This window comes from Balaenoptera acutorostrata, chromosome 3 (assembly GCF_949987535.1).
Source record: "Balaenoptera acutorostrata chromosome 3, mBalAcu1.1, whole genome shotgun sequence".
In the NCBI taxonomy this organism is placed as follows: Eukaryota; Metazoa; Chordata; class Mammalia; order Artiodactyla; family Balaenopteridae; genus Balaenoptera; species Balaenoptera acutorostrata.
In genome coordinates, this window is record NC_080066.1 from 91,969,335 (window position 1) to 91,985,533 (window position 16,199).

Here is a 16,199-nt window from a genome sequence, read left to right on the forward strand (position 1 = left end):
GAAAATCCATAAGAAGGCATTCCTCATTTAGAAGACAACCACTAATTAGTCAGATATACAGTGGGTTCGTAGGATGTATGGATGGATTTACAAGCTGCACTATTACCAATTTGGAGGAAGTAAGCAATAAAATCAGCTTTGCTGGAGTGAAAAGGCCTCCATTTGCTGAGATAAGGAAGAAATAGAGTGGGGAGTTTTCTGCCACAATCTTGTTAAACTTCAGGGGATGGTCCCCAGTCAACCTAGGGCATCTACTCTGGGAGGAAGGGCCCTGACTGACCACTGAGATAGTAAACAGGGGTGGGCAGAGGCCAAGGGCTGGTCAGCACTTGTCCCTTTCCCCACATCCTCCCATTGCCCCCATACAGGGATTAAGTGACCACTGCCCTTTTTAATGAGGTCCTCCCAGGTGCAACGCTTTCTCTCCTCTCCACCCTCTGCCTCTCACCACCTCTCCCTCCACTCTGCTCTTTTCACCTCATTGCTTTGCTTCAGGCCTCTCTCTGCCATTCACAGGACTACACATGCCAACAGGGCCCTTGGGCCAAAGAGATTGCCAATGTTTTCCATTTCCTGGAAGGTCTCCTTTAAAAGGAATACTTATAACTTGCTTTAGCCTATAAGCTTGGAAAGATATGTTAATCCCAGGCTTGTAAATCCAATTTTCTTATGTCAAAACTACTTTATGGTTTCACTCCATGAATATCACTGAGTGAAGGAGTCTGGGTAAAACCCCACCGCAGAACTTGGCTGAGACCCCACAGTTGGCAGGGATTTGGGAAACTAACCTGCTGGCAGTGCCTCTCTCCCTGTCCGGAATCTTCTCCTCCACCCCCCTCCCTCTCCGTGGCGGCACTGTCATCCGTCACAGTCACCCAAGCCTGGCAGTCATCCCAGCCTCCCTATCGCCCACCCACTGTAGTCATCCCAAAGCCCTGGGCTTCTGTATCCCTGACCCTCCTATACTCACCTCTGTATCAAGGAAGAAAGCTGGGAAAAGACAGCTGATTTCATCCGAAGTCTTCCAGTGAGGGAGGGGCATTCGCACCAGATTGAAGACGGAAGAGAAGCCCTTTCCCTTTGGCAATGGCTGGCGTATCAGTCTGTAGACATGAGGCTTGCATAGGCTTGCAGGCAATCACCTGATTTGATGGGGCAAATGCTGAGATCAATGGGCCAGTATTCCTGCAATTTCTGTAGCCTCTTGACCCCCTGAAAACCAGCAGTACTTGTCCATGATGTTTGTTTCCCCAGCCATTCCTAGAGTTCTGTACGTACCAACTTCCCAATGTTCCAGGAGTTGGTAAAGTTTTTTCTGTAAAGGGCCAGCTAGTCAATATTTTAGCCTTTGAGGGCCACGTTCAGTCTCTGTCACAACTACTCAGCTCTGCCGTTGTAGCGCAAAAGCAGCCCTAGACAATACAGAAATGGAGGAGGATGGCTGTGTTCCAATAAAACTTTATTTATAAAAACAGGCAGTGGCGGCTTCCCTGGTGGCGCAGTGGTTAAGAATCTGCCTGCTAATGCAGGGGACACGGGTTCGAGCCCTGGTCTGGGAAGATTCCACATGCCGCGGAGCAACTAGGCCCGTGAGCCACAATTACTGAGCCTGCGCGTCTGGAGCCTGTGCTCCGCAACAAGAGAGGCCGAGACGGTGAGAGGCCTGCGCACCGCGATGAAGAGTGGCCCCCGCTTGCCGCAACTGGAGAAAGCCCTCGCACAGAAACGAAGACCCAACACAGCCAAAAATAAAAAAATTAATTAATTTTTTAAAAAAAACAAAACAGGCAGTGGGCTGAATTTGGCTCACAGGTCATAGTTTGCCAACCTCTGCAATTTTCAATTCCTTTCTGCCTGCACTATTTATATAGTGGTTTCTGTTTGCCTGACGTACAGTATCCTAAATATTCATGAATTTTTCCCCTCCTCTCCTTCCTTAGTGCCTTAATTCAAGCCCTCACCCTCCCTTGCTGAAGTTAGTTGGCCCTGGCCTTGGTCAGCCTATCTGGAGTCTTCTCTCCAATCCATAGCTCACCCAAGCTGCTACAGTCTCCTCTCATTCACGCATAAATTCCTTCAGTGGCTCTGCACCCCTTTGAGTTTACGTTGTGTCAGTCAGCGGCCCAAGGGAAAGCAGATGACATGGTCAAGTGAGGATAATTCACGAAGGGCTTATGTACAAAGGTGGGCCAGGTTGGGGGAACCGCAGGCACAGTGAGGTCCCTCGGGATTCATAGCCAGGGAGCTGTTTCCACCCCTGTGCCCATCAGGATGGGTGCAGGGAGAGGGCATCAGAACCCAAAAAAAGAGAGTGGGTCTTCTCCAGCCATCTGTGCTGAAGGACCAGATTTGTGGGTTTTGTTTTCATTTTGTTTGATTTTTTTTTAAAATCTAATTCTTCTCAGACTAGTACTTCTGTAAAATACAATTAAAAATTATTGGGAGAAAATGAAATTTGAAAACACATAAAACGCAAGCCCCAATTTTTTTATTATTAGATTCAACAGGTAACAGATATAAAATATCTGTCAAATTAACTCCTACTCTCAATTTCTGTTCTTACCTCATCATAGGGCCAAGATAGCCCCGCCAGGAGGGAGCCAGAAAAATAAATGCCCCAACCTTACTCTCCTCCTTCCCTCCCACCTCTTACCAACCCACACTGGCCAAACCCAACCAGAACCTAGACAGCAGCGGAGACCATTCACACGGCCTGTGCTGGGCCACCTCCCAGGGCAGACAGCAGGATGCAGAAGGTCCAGGGTGGGGCTGGAGGAGCAAAAGGCAACATCAGAGATCCCAACCCAAGATCCTCCAGAAGCCCATTTTCCACCCTGTCTTCCTGTCGTTCAGTATCCCTCGCACGCGTACCAAGTTACCCAAAGTTCCCACAGCCTCCCGCCTGCAGCCCTTAACACATACTGTTCCCCACGCCCGGGAAGTTTCCGCTCCTCTGCTCCCGGCCAAGTCTTCCTCGCGGTTCAGGACTGTAGCGGTAATAATGGTTTGGGGTGCTGAGAACATTTGTCCATCAATCTACTTCTTTAGGTAGCAAACCCCACTCCCCTAGCTATGAAGTGGGCACATGGCCAAAATGTAGCTGGTTCGTTCAGCTAATAAATATTTACTGAGAACTTACTGTGTGCTGTTCTAGGTCATACTGTTCTAGGCACTGCTAATACAGCACTCAACAAAAAGAGCACTCTTTCGGATAGGGGAAACACATTTATTTGTTTATCTGCTGATAATCAGAATCGTCCCCCAGAACTGGTCTGTGGACATTTAGAAAGACAAGTTCTTTTTTCCACTAAGGAGCACAAACCAGGACATGCATGTAGCCCTCTTCCCTGGGCACAGTGAGAAAGCCTGTCTGTCACAGAGAGTGAGTGAGAGGGAAAAAGAATTGAGAGAATTGAAAGGAAAAGAGAGCACCTTGATTATATTATGACTCGTAGATCTAGCCAAATCTGAAGTGAACACCTGAATTTCCCAGTTACATGAGTCAATAAGTTCTCCTTTTTCTCTTAGGCTTATTTGGGTTGGATTTCTGTCCGAACCAAATGAGACCTGGCTAATACACGGATTCATCTCAAACTTTACCTTCTTCTGGATATTCTCCCTGAATGTCTGGTGTAAGACAGTGGCATATTCTGAATGCTATGACCACACACAGATGGGACATCTATCTTGGCGCTTTATGGAAAGAATCCAGCAGAGGATTCTTGTCCTCACTGAGGACAAGGGCTTTCATCTCTGAATCCCCAGGGCCTTGTGTTTATTAGATGCCCAAAAAATATTTGTGGGAGTAGCTGATAGTGAATTCTTGCAGTCAGTGAACCCCTATAACCAATAGTATGTATCTATCATGTGTATTTATATAGCCTGGAGAGAGGGACTGATTGAGATCAAGAGAGATTGAAATACAAAGGGCCTTCTGTGATCTAAATTAACCAGTGGCCCAGAGAGTTTCAGGGACTTCCCCTAGGTGACAAAGCCAGTGAGAAGCAGATCTGGGATTCAAACCAGGCAAGCTGGATCCAGACATGTACTCTTAGCCACTACCCCACATGGGCTAATCTATAATGCTGGCAATTTCCCAACTCTGAAAGTCTGTCGAAATGAGGCAGGGAGCTGTGGTGGTATCAAGTGACAGAATCCGTCTTGCTAGAACAAGGATGTTGGAGAGCCGTCATGACCCCATTTCTCACAGACAGGCAGGAATTTCTAGTCTAAGGGGAAGCTGTATTTCTGAGCACTTCATTCAACTATTGGAGTTAACAACAACAATCACAGCTACAGTCTATGCGCCGAACTGCTAAAAGCTATACCTCAATTCATTTAATGCTTGTGTTAACCCTGTGAAGTAGGTATTGTTACCCACTCTCCAGGTTGTAAAGTGGTGATTAAAACGCACTAGTGGGACGCTATGAGGCACGAGTCAGTGGGAGAGCCAGGACCCGAACCCCCGTCTGTGGCTCCAAATCCTGTGTTCTATCCAGCTGTCCCTCGAGAAATCTGAACCCAGCTTGTGCCAGTACAGCACCAGAGTTCCTGCCTTTTGGCACCACTGCGGGCCTGGGTGTGGCCCCAAATTGCAGCTGAGGGATGCAATTACAGGAGTTTTACTGCATGCAAACATGGAAAGTTATAACTTCATTTAGGGTTGTTCACAGCGTGCACTCCTCCCGGGAAGTTACTTTTTAAAAATCAATACTGGGGGAGAAAACTGTTCCATATTTCACCACCCATCTTTCTCAGCTGTGTCTTGTGACCTTTCTACCTATCTGTTGCAAAGTATTAGCCTTGACTTTCTCTAGCATTAGACAAGCAATCGCCTTAGCTACTTGGCAGTTAACCTACACAGAGAGACCTGGTTTTCATTCATCCTTTCAGAAAGCCTCATCTTATCCAAAGCATCGCTCTTGTTCCTTCCCTCCCTGAAATGATTACAATGAGCCTATCCCAAACGAAAGTTTCATCTCTGGTCTTAGGGCATAAAGCAGGGACTTTGCTTTAAAATCAGACTGGACTTATCCAGTGCATACAAACAATCAGAGGAGCCACTCTTAACTGTTGCATTACAAAGCCACCTTACACAAAAAGACCTTCCATGTCTTTGATAATTATCTGTTATTGGAGGATTATGTGAGAAAAGTATCTAGTGCTGACTATATACCAATACTCTCCAAGGCACATGACATATATTTGTTACATTAGTTAATTAGCAGTTTTCTCAGCCAGGACAAATGATCCGTGCGCCTTGAGTAATTACTCACCCATCTCCTTCTCCTCTCTACAACCAACCCCTGGGTCTTCAACGCATATTAAGTGTAAAACACAGGTCACAAAACAGTACTTACAGAATGATCCTATTTGTTTTCAGGAACTTTATATGTAACAGCAATATTAGTACACTAGAGAAAAAGACACCAAGATGCTATTAGCTGTTACAACTGGGTGATGGATTTGGAGTGATTTCTATTCCTTTTGTTGATCTCTGTTCTCTAAAATTTCTACAAAATTTAGAAATAAGGGGGGAAAAAACCACCAAAAATGTTTTTAATATTTAAGAAATAAATAAATAAGAACCAACTAAATCTGAAACCCTGTGCCCCCACTGCTGACTTAAGTCTCACTTCCCTCCCTGTATCTCAGTGGTCCCTAAGCTGCCACCCAGCTCGGCTTTCACTATATCCACACCTCACCCCGGACTGACACCAAGGGTAGGGGTGGGGGGACAAGGAGGGATTTCCCAAGTCAGCAGTCCTAGCCCTGTGTCACTTCTGGACTCTGGAGGCATCAGCCTCTGAGCTGGAGCCCTCCACATGGTGGGACCAGCAACCTCACCCCACCCCAGGCACCACCTTTGGAGAAACCACCACCTATCCTGGTCTTACCCCTCCCGCCTTACTGCTGCTGACCCGGCTAACTGGAGGCGGTCCCAGAGAAAGGCCTCGCCTCGGCCGATCCCACATTCGTGGTTAAGGAGATACGGTTTCATTGGAGACCAATGTACTGACCAATAATGGTTACTGCTGCCTCCAGCCCCGGCAGTAAATTCTGCCCGGCATAATGTGAACTGAGGCAATTTCCTGATGCTTGGGGGTTTATTCGGAATGCATGATCAGAAACAGACCCAAGAAGCTCCAGCTCACCCCGGGAGGGATTTCAAAGTGACTCACCCCAGAGCCTCAGCCATTCCCAGAGACACAGCCTCACTCTCTGAAAATACATTTTTGCCCACGTTTAGGGAGAGAGTCATGGCTGGTTATTCCCAGGACTTCTTGGACCTCGCAGAGAAAGATCATTTGGGGGTGAACGGCCCCCAGCTCTCCCTGACTCAGCAGCCCACCAGGAGGCAGGCTGCAGCCATCTCGGGCAGGAACTCTGTAAAGGCCCAGGGACTCAGAGAACAGGGCAGAAACACTCCACCTCCGCCTGTTTCAGAGCAGCACAGGGGGAAAAACAGTGCCACCTATTATAGCACTGCTCTCCCATTCTAGAACTGAGGTGGGAGTGGGAGGGCTGAGTGTGATCACTACAGTGGTCAATATAATCTACGGTCCAAATAGGACATTTCGGAGAGTGAAAGGGGGCGCCATTGATAGCTCTGCCAGAATAACAGATGTTAAACAGGAATATGTGTGGTCATGCAGAAAACACCTCCCACTTCTATTGCCAGATTAGGGGTCTGCTGCTAGGATGGTACCCCGTTCGTCCTCAGAACATGTGCCACATGTGAGGAAAGTCTACTTTCCAAATCAGAGCAAGGCCTCCTTCGGCAAGCACCCCAGCATCCCAGGGAAAGGAGAGGAAACTGTCCTTCAGGAACCACAAAACTGTGGCAGGGCGCTTATCTGTCAGTTCACCACTGCATCTCCAGGGCCAAGACAGTGCTTGGCAGCTTGTAGGAGCTCAGTAAATCCTTGCTGAATTAATGAATGAATGCCTAAGCAGAGTTTCTAAAGTCATCAGGGAACATCAGGAAACCAGAGAGACTTAGCAACCCTAGGTAACACTGTTACCTAAAATAGGTAACAGTTTAGGTTTGAACTCTAAACCGTTATAAAAATCTAAGGCATTGCATAGACTGCTAAGCAATGCCCTTTGGCGGAGTGTATAAATAAATATGAAACATGCAAAGCTTTCAAATACCAGCCTGAACTGAAACTGCAAGCTTCCAAACAAACTGGTTGGGAACAAATGATTTTGCTGCTGAACTTCAAATAAAGTGGATCTACTTCCTGCAATATTTCCAATGTGATCTCATTCAAAATTTTATTGGTCAAAATTGGGACTGAATCAATGCCACTCTCGCTGTGTGTATGTTCTCTGCAAAGCAGGGGCCATGAGAGAATTAGATTTGCAAGAGATTTATTGGGGGAAATGTCTGTCAAGGCTAAAGAAGGAGGAACAGGAGAAGGCAAGGGAGGGCTTTCAGACCATGATTCAGCAGGGACACCTGGGAGAGGAGGAGGGGAAGGAAGGAGGGATGGGAAAGAACCACCTCAGGCTTTATGCAGTCCTGAGAAAGTTTCAGCCAGGCTAATGGGAAATCCTGGAGCCAAAGTTGCCAGGAAGAAGAGTTCCACATCCTGTAGGAATAGGCCAGCATGAGTACCCACCCCCAGCCCCGCATCAGTCACCGGCTAGAAGAACGTGATCTCAGCATGAACATGGTGGCAGAGCAGAGGGGCAGCAGCTGGGCTCTCGGTCCACTGCCCCCGCAGCACCAATTCTAGGCCACACGTCTTCGGGGCTTTCACAGACACTGTTTGAAATACTATTCTCCCTGGAATGACTCTTGTTTCCTGTAAATCCAAACAGGCTCTGGTGAAATTACGCCCGCTATCAGTTGACTACTCGAAGTAGATAACAGGTAAGCTATCCCACCACCACCATCTTTTCCTCCCCAGGGCCGTAACTTTTCATTCCACTAGTCAAGATAGAAGTTTCTCACAGAATGTCAATCAATGGCAAGCTTTTATTTAAAAAATAGAAGTCTGTTCTTTCATTTGCGTATTTCCAAAGAATCAAGCTCATCCCGGGCAGCCTGCACGGTGGCTGTCCAGAGGGACTGAAAAGGGAGGCATCTGGTCACCATCATCCAGCAGTAAATTCTTTACGGGGTTAGATTTTGAATTCTTCATGCTGCTCGCGGTCAATCAGTGGCTGTGATTTTGGTCCAGGAGCCATCCAAGGATGGATGGCCATCCCTCCAAGCCATCCAGAGGCTGAGCCATCCTTAGCTCCTACCCAGATGGAACAACTTCCGCAGAAAGGCCGGTCCTCCCCAGTAACCCCTGTAAGAAATGACACGGAGAAGTTCTTTGCGTCGGAAAAGATGGGGGTGACTTCGGCCAGCCTGGCGGCTCCTCACACAAAATACTTATCAGGCCATACAGCAAGGCTGACAGCGCAGCAGGAAGATCCCAGGACTAGGAGGGGACAAGTCCTGGCTTTGACACTGACTTGCTATGTGAGCCTGAACACGCTGACTCAATTCAGCCAAACAAAGCCCCTACTACATGCAGACTGCAATCCTTTCTACTTTCACTTGCTCATGAATTAAGTATAGGTCAGGGTTTCTCAACCTCGGCCCTCTTGACATTTTGGACCAGGTACTTCTTTGCGGTGGAGGCTGTCTGGTTTAGCAGCATCCTTGGCCTCTGCTCACTAGATGCCAGGAGCGTCCCCTCCAGTTGTGACAACAGAATGTATCTCCAGATGTTGTCAAACGTCCCCTGGGGAGCAAAACCACCCCTGGCTGAAAAACACTGGTATCGATATTCTGACTTACTTTTCTTAAAGGGTTTAGGAAAGTCAAATGAGATCATTTTTTTTTTTGCAACAAAAAAAGAGGAATTATTAAGTTTGGTACTCCTTTCACTACTTGAATGCCTACTATGTAGCTGTCTCTTTTATGTATTGTCTCATTCTTCCCCATCCTGTGAGGAAGACAATGTTACTTTCATTTTGCAGATAAGAAACTTAAACACAGAGAGTTTAAGCAACTGGCCCTAGGACACACAGCTAGTAAATGGCAGACACATGATTCAAACAAAGGTCAGACTCCAAAGCTTATGCTCTTAATCGCTATGTGTTCTTTGTCCTATAACATAATAGAAACAAAAGCAAGGTAGCAGATGATAAAGTACTTGACATGTCAAAAGTGATTTACTATGATGATTACTATTATTTATCCAGCAGCAAGAGAGAACCAGAACCTGGAAGACAGAAGACTCGGTCACTGCCAATAATGAAGACAACAGGCTGCACCCCCTGTGGGTGGTAGCTGCGCTAGGGCTCCCTTCCCTCACCCAGGGCAGCCTCTTTCCCACCACATCTGGCTGAGGCTTCAGAACCCTTCTCAGGCTGCCATCACTAATCTATGAGACATGGCACAGCAAGGTGGTTCCCTTTCGCCAGTCCTGCTCGGGGTCATATCTCCTGAAGCTGGAAGGCCTTTTGGAAACAACCGCCCTGCACAAGTCGGTACGATCTGCTGACAGCTGTGCCTCTCCCCCAGGCAATGCACTGACCTTAGCATCACATTCCAATACAGGAATGGCATCATGTCAGCCTTCATGAGGTACATGGAGAGCCTCTCTTTGCTCTGGTCAAAGGGGAAGGTTTCCAGGGGCTGAGCGTTGTAGTCAAATTCCGCAAGAATAACACGGTTGTAGCCAGTCACCAGCGGACACGACGTGTAGCCATCATACTAAAATTGGCCATGAGACAGAGTTGGAAAGTGGCTTCTTTCATGGTGCTATCTAGATACTTTAGAATTTATTATTTACTCTGAACAGTTGTAATTTTTTCTTTTTTTGTATACTCTAATTTTTTGTACAGTGAAAAAATAGAAATTATATAACACGAATATACTAAAGGCAAAAACTGAAGTGCCCACATTAGAGAAACTAATTAAGAAAGTGGCAAAATTGTGGGAAAACACTGTTTTCATGCAGAATGGAAGATGGTCAATTGAGACAGTGATTCTTACAAGGCATACAAACCTTCTTCACTGGTGTTTGATTCTTCATAATCAGAGAAATTGTTCTGTCAAGTATTCCTGACTGGGCAGCTACATGAGAAATGGAGAAGTCAGAAAAACATAAGCATCTAGATTTTCCATGAAAACCAATTTGCAAATAACTTTAATGTGAACAAGTTAAGAAGACCCCATCCCTCTAGATTGTAACTAGAGCATAACTCTTAACCCAGTGATGAAATCTAGCTTCACCAGGGACAAGACAAACTAACATGAGGGGCTCCTGAGGTGACACAGTGGCAGGTAACACAGCCTCACTGTGGAAGTCTTGCCGAAACGTATGATCTGAATCTGATCATCAAAAACTACTAGACGGTTCTAAATTATGGGATATTCTACAAGATAACCGGCCTGGACTCTTCAAAAATGCCAATGTCATTAAAGTAAAAAAAAAAAAAAAAAAAAAGTCAGAGGCTTCTAGATTAAAGAAAACCAAAGAGACAGGACAACGAATACAGAGTGTGGCCCTTGACCGGCTCATGAATTTAAGGGGAATTGGGGCCGGGGGGCAGATAAAGCTATAAAGGACATTTTTAGGGAAAATGGAGAAATAAAAATTGGATTGTATTGATGATTTTATAATACAATGTTTAATTTCTTGGACATGATAATGGTCTTGTGGGTATAGAGGAGAAAGTGCTTTTTCTTAGGAGATAGAGGTAGAAGTGTTTGAGGGTGAAGTATCATGATGTCAAAACTTACTTTCTAATGACTCAACCAAAAAATGTACATAGTGATCAAGCAAAATATTAATTTATTGGTTAATTATGTTAGTCACAAAATACTAATAACTGGTTAATACCTGAAGGGTATATGGGTATTCACTGTACTTTCAAATTTTTAATAGATTTGAGATTTTTGAAATGAAAAGTTGGGGGAAAATTACTGTTAATAATGAAAAAGACAGGTTTCCCTGGTGGCGCAGTGGTTAAGAATCTGCCTGCCAATGCAGGGGACACGGGTTCAAGCCCTGATCAGGGAAAACCCCACATGCCGCGGAGCAACTAAGCCCGTGCGCCACAACTACTGAGCCTGCACTCTAGAGCCCGCGAGCCACAACTACTGAGCCCACGTGCCACAACTACTGAAGCCCGCGCACCTCGAGCCCATGCTCTGCAACAAGAGAAGCCACCGCAATGAGAAGCCCGCACACCACAACGCACCACAACAAAGAGTAGCCACTGCTTACCGCAACTAGAGAAAGCCGACGCGCAGCAACGAAGACCCAATGCAGCCAAAAATAAATTTTAAAATAGTAATAATAATAATGAAAAAGACATTCAGTGGATTTCCTGGAAAGTCTTTCTTAGGTTGACATAGTCAAGCAAAAGTAACACATGTTTGGCAGGTGTGTAATTCACACAAAACGCTCCCATACCCGTCAGCAGGGAGGTCCGTGTTTCATAGCATCTAAAGAAGACAGTTCCTGTCTACAGAATACAGAATCTAAAAGGCAATTCCCTCCATCACTGCTAGAGCAGAACATTGACGTGAAGAATTTAGTTTCCCAGGCTGAGGCCTTAATCATGTACCAATCAGGGCACTCTCCACTGTATCTGTCTTAACAGTGCAATTTTCTGCTCTGCAAGCTTTCATTGACTTGCATGTGTTTTCTGGGGAAACAAATGCTTCCCTAGTTTTACGGTGTTTCAGGCAGAAGAAAAATAGCCAACCTGCCTGGCATCGGGGGCAAATAAGGCCAGGGATGCGAGCACGGCAGTATGAGAAGTAACAGAATTCTAGAGAGCTGGAAAAGCGGTACCTCTCTCTCTCTAATGCCCCCTCCCCTGAAAACCACCCCTCTGCCAGAGAAAAGGCAGATGAGGTCATGCTACTCTGGTGCAAAGCACTCAACAGATACTTTCTTCTTTACACAACACTAGGTTCACTTGACAACTTGCTTCTGTGTTGGGGAGGCCAAAGTCATTTTTAGGCCACAAAAGTTTCTTCATTATTAATGAAGATAATGAAATATATCTTCATTAATATAATTAGCACATAATGAAATGCCACTTGTGCCCAACTTTTGTTTTTGTTATGACGGTGCCTGAGGATGACATCATGTTGGGTGGGGAAGAAACACAGCTCGTGGTCTTACCTACAGCAGCAGCGGTCTTTGACGTTGGCAGGTTGGTGCAGTCCCCAATCCCAAACACGTTTGGGTAGCGCTTGTGCTGCAGAGTGTCTTTATCCACGTCCACCCAGCCGGCAGCATCAGCCACAGGACTCGTCTTGAGGACATCCGGTGGGCTCATTGGTGGTGTAACATGAAGCATTTCATACTGCAAAAAAGGAGAGCATCCAAATGTGTGTTTCTTCTGTTATTTCTATAGCCCCACAAGCTCCCGTCCTAACTCCCTAACCCACACACTGTACTATGGCTGCACGGAGCAGTATAAGTTAGTGCTCAAACTGATCCACACCCACTCCAAGATTTTCCATGCTCCTGTGCAATGTCGTGATAAAATAACTGGCATGGTCTCCCTGTACAGAGGGCACGTGATCCCTTGGGCAGTAGGCATGGGGGAATCCGAAACACTGGCGTGAACCTCACTAACATTTTGAAAGAACTCATTGATGTTTCTATTTATTACTAAAACAAAGTGGGGGGTGTATCTCAGTTGCTCTCTCCCTGACCCTCAGCTATCGACTTGTAAAGTCTGGTACTTCAGTTTTATTCTGCAAAGAGGTTCTCAGAGCACCTGAAACTCGGCCATGTTAGGAGCTCATAAGTGGGCACCATTCCCAAATGTGGATCAACACTCAAAATACATAAAGAAAACCATCAAAACACCAATTTAAGGTGAAATAAAGGTGGCAAGAATATTGGCTAGCACTTTGAAGAAGGAGGGGTCTGATTCAGCGTTGGGTTTACTGAACCATGTGGGAGGCAGGGTGGATTTTTTTTCCAAAAACCTGTATCAGGGTTACCCTTGGCAATAGGCACTAACCAAACCTGGTCAATTCTGATCGCTCATTTAACTCTTTTGTTTATGTAATGTTCTTTTTTGTTTACATGATATTTTGCAGTTTATCCTTTTTATTCCTTTTATTTAATAAACTCCATCTAGCAATATCAAATTGATTTAAATGTACACAAAACATTTCATTATGGTGAAAACTTTAGCATCTTAGGACAATCCTAACCTTGTGATAGTCAACAACCCCTGGTTTCTATAAGGAGCTCTGTCCCCTCACCAGGGCCTGGCAGTCATTGGTGGCAGAGGGAGTTAGGAAGGTGACTTGTATTTATTCCCACTCTCAGACAATTATAAGCTTAATCAACCTTAAGGTAGAAGGAGTGGGGCAAATGGGCAGTGTTCTGCAAAGTACTCTGGGTGGCTCTTTAGGGGCCTGGGTCCCTGAGGCTGGGTCTGTTCATTTACATGGAGACTGAGCACATGTCTGCAGGACAGCAGATGGAACGGTCAAGAACCGTCATCCACCAAATTATTAAGGCCATGTCTATACTTCTGCAGTTAACCAGACCACTTTTTTTAGCTGAGGACTAAACCTTACTAAAGTTAATGTGCTTGAATTTCACAAATACACGTGAATTTCATATATCTTTTCTAGAAGGAAGGTTAAATATTTCCACATAATCATCATAAAGGTATGAAAGTTTTATTTGAGAAAAGAACTACTGGGGTCTGCTTTATAGATTTGCTGAAAATTAACATTAGCATTCAGTTGTAGCTTGTTCTTTATCCATTATTTCCATAAATTGAATCTGATAAATAACTTGGTTCTCCTTCATTAACATAAATCATCTATTCAGAATATAAACTTTAATGTTTATAAGCAGCATTTGGGAGACTTGTGGAAAATGCAGGTTCCTGGACCCCACCACCCCCAGATCCCAATCCAGTAGGTGTGGGAGAAGAACAGGAATCTGCACTTTAACAAAATCCCCTAGTGATTCTGACATATGAAACCTGTAGATGATAGTCTTAGAAGCTCTGGCTTGAAGGAACAGGTTCATTTACAATGAAAAATGAAATGCTGTTACTTAGACAAGTGATTTCACCTTTCCCTTCCTCATCTATAAGGAAATGCACTACATTAGACAGTCTCCAAAATCTCATCTAGTTCTAGGACTCCATGATATAAAAAAAGTTTAGATTTTTAAAAACATAGGAGACTTGGACCAGTTCACAAGCTCTCTATGAAGGATCAGAGACTACAGGCTTTTGGGTACATTTAATTCTTTACAGCAGTGGTGTCCAATCCTGGTGACACAAGAGAATCATTAGGGGAACTTTTGAAATTCCCAATCCTCAGTCCACACCCTAGACCAATTAACCAGAATCCTTGAGTGTTAGACCCAGGCATCAGCACATTTTAAAAGCTCTCCAGGTTATTGCAATGTGCAGCCAGGGCTGAGAGCCACTGCTCTAAAGCCTTTTGGTTGATTTTTTTAAATTCATATTTTAAACAGTAGAATTGGGTCTGGAGGGAAAATCTTACCTAAAATCCTATACTTCAAAAGGGCACAAATAATCTTCTTTCCTTATAAACCCTTTAGTAGAACAATAACCATTTATTTATGCAAGTCCCTATCTGTAGCCTCAACTATCCACAGCACAGTTGAGAACCAAAGTAAAAAGGACCAAATAACAAAATTAAGTCCATGCACTCAAGCTCATACACTTTGCTCATAAAAGTATGCTGTGGGCCCTCACACATAGCCCATTTGCTTTTACTTTACATGAAATGTAATGAGTTTGGCTATCTCATTTTCCAGCCAATAAAAAATTAGAAATAGCGATTTAAAAGAGCTGAAGCTGGAGGGAACTTCCAAAGTCACAACTGCCTGACAGCCAGGAAAAAAGAAAACTGGAAAACCACAAAGGGGACACACACAAAGTCAAATAACAGAGTAGCCTGAGACTCTTTTGTAAGGTGATACCTAGCCCTAAACAACCCAGTAGGCCCTAACAGCATAACTATGCAAGAGCTATGCAAAATTATGACCCTGAGCTGGGGCAAGCAGATGAGCCTGAGACATGCTGTGACACCAGAAAGCGAGGAACTGCTCAAAAATATGATGGGGACATGTCACAGGGACATAGGAGCCATCCTGAAAGGGCTCCTACTGACCAAATCTGGGACAACTTGAGCACCAAAATAATTAAGGACAGGGATGAATTATAAACCACTGGGGGAAAAAACAGAAATTCATGAGTTCATACTAATAATTACTTAATTAATTGAGAAGAGAGGGCTTTTGCTGACAGGATGCCAAGAGTCTACCAGTAAAGGTGGAGGGAATGCTGGACTGGAACATCATTTTGCAACCACCGTAGTAAAGCCTGGATTAGGCAAAAATCATCAATGGATGTTAAATCTAGTGGGAAACTTTACTGAGTAGGGTGTTTGCATGGTCTGAAATTGCACCCCCCCACCCCCGCCAAACTCCTTATTATTACCAAGGAAGAAAAAGAATAATAATTATACAGTGGAGGAATTGGACCATATCTTGACTGGCGATCAAAATGAACATCTTCAGCGAGGGGCAGATGAGTATTGTGTGCTTTCCAATGTGATGCCCTAGAAATACACACCACTTATGCCGTATTTCAGTCCAAAAAGCAGAGCCTGAAACTCATCAGAAGAAAACATAAACAAACCCAAAATGAGGAACATTCTATTAAAAAATAAAAGTGGGGTGGGAGGGAGCTGTATTATTCCAAAATGTCAGTGTCATGGAAGACAAAGAAAGGCTGTGGAAACATTCCAGATTAAAGGAGGCTAAAGAGACATGACAATTATACCGGCTTCTGTCCTGGAGGGGATGGCACTACAAATGCTACTTGTCAATCAACAAAACCAGACTGTAACTCATAGATTAAAATATTGTATCCATGCTAAATTTACTGAATTGATAACTGTACTGTGGTTATGTCAGAGAATACTCCTATCTCTTAGGAAATTCACAGTGAAATATTTAGGGGTAAAGGACCATGTTGTACAATGTACATAACTCACCTTTAAATGCTTTGGGAAAATATATTATATTACATTACATTACATTATACTTACACATAGAGAGAAAGAGAGAAACAGAAAGTGAAATCAACGAGTAAAACTTTATAATAAGTGAATCTAGGTAAAGTCTATATACAGTCTTCTTTGCACAATTTTTATT

At 44.6% G+C, this 16,199-nt stretch overlaps 1 protein-coding gene across 1 annotated transcript in view; it reads right to left on the reverse strand.

The window, feature by feature from the left end:
* Positions 1 to 7,964: 7,964 nt before the first annotated feature.
* Positions 7,965 to 16,199, reverse strand: part of SQOR (sulfide quinone oxidoreductase) — a 45,418-nt gene continuing 37,183 nt past the window's right edge. Inside the window, exons 7-10 of the mRNA XM_007169710.3 lie at positions 12,150 to 12,333; positions 10,017 to 10,084; positions 9,543 to 9,721; positions 7,965 to 8,303 (exon numbers count right to left, since the gene is read on the reverse strand). Of these exons, the coding sequence (XP_007169772.1) occupies positions 8,246 to 8,303; positions 9,543 to 9,721; positions 10,017 to 10,084; positions 12,150 to 12,333 (489 nt within the window). The 3' untranslated portion in view covers positions 7,965 to 8,245. The remainder of the gene's footprint in view (positions 8,304 to 9,542; positions 9,722 to 10,016; positions 10,085 to 12,149; positions 12,334 to 16,199) is intronic.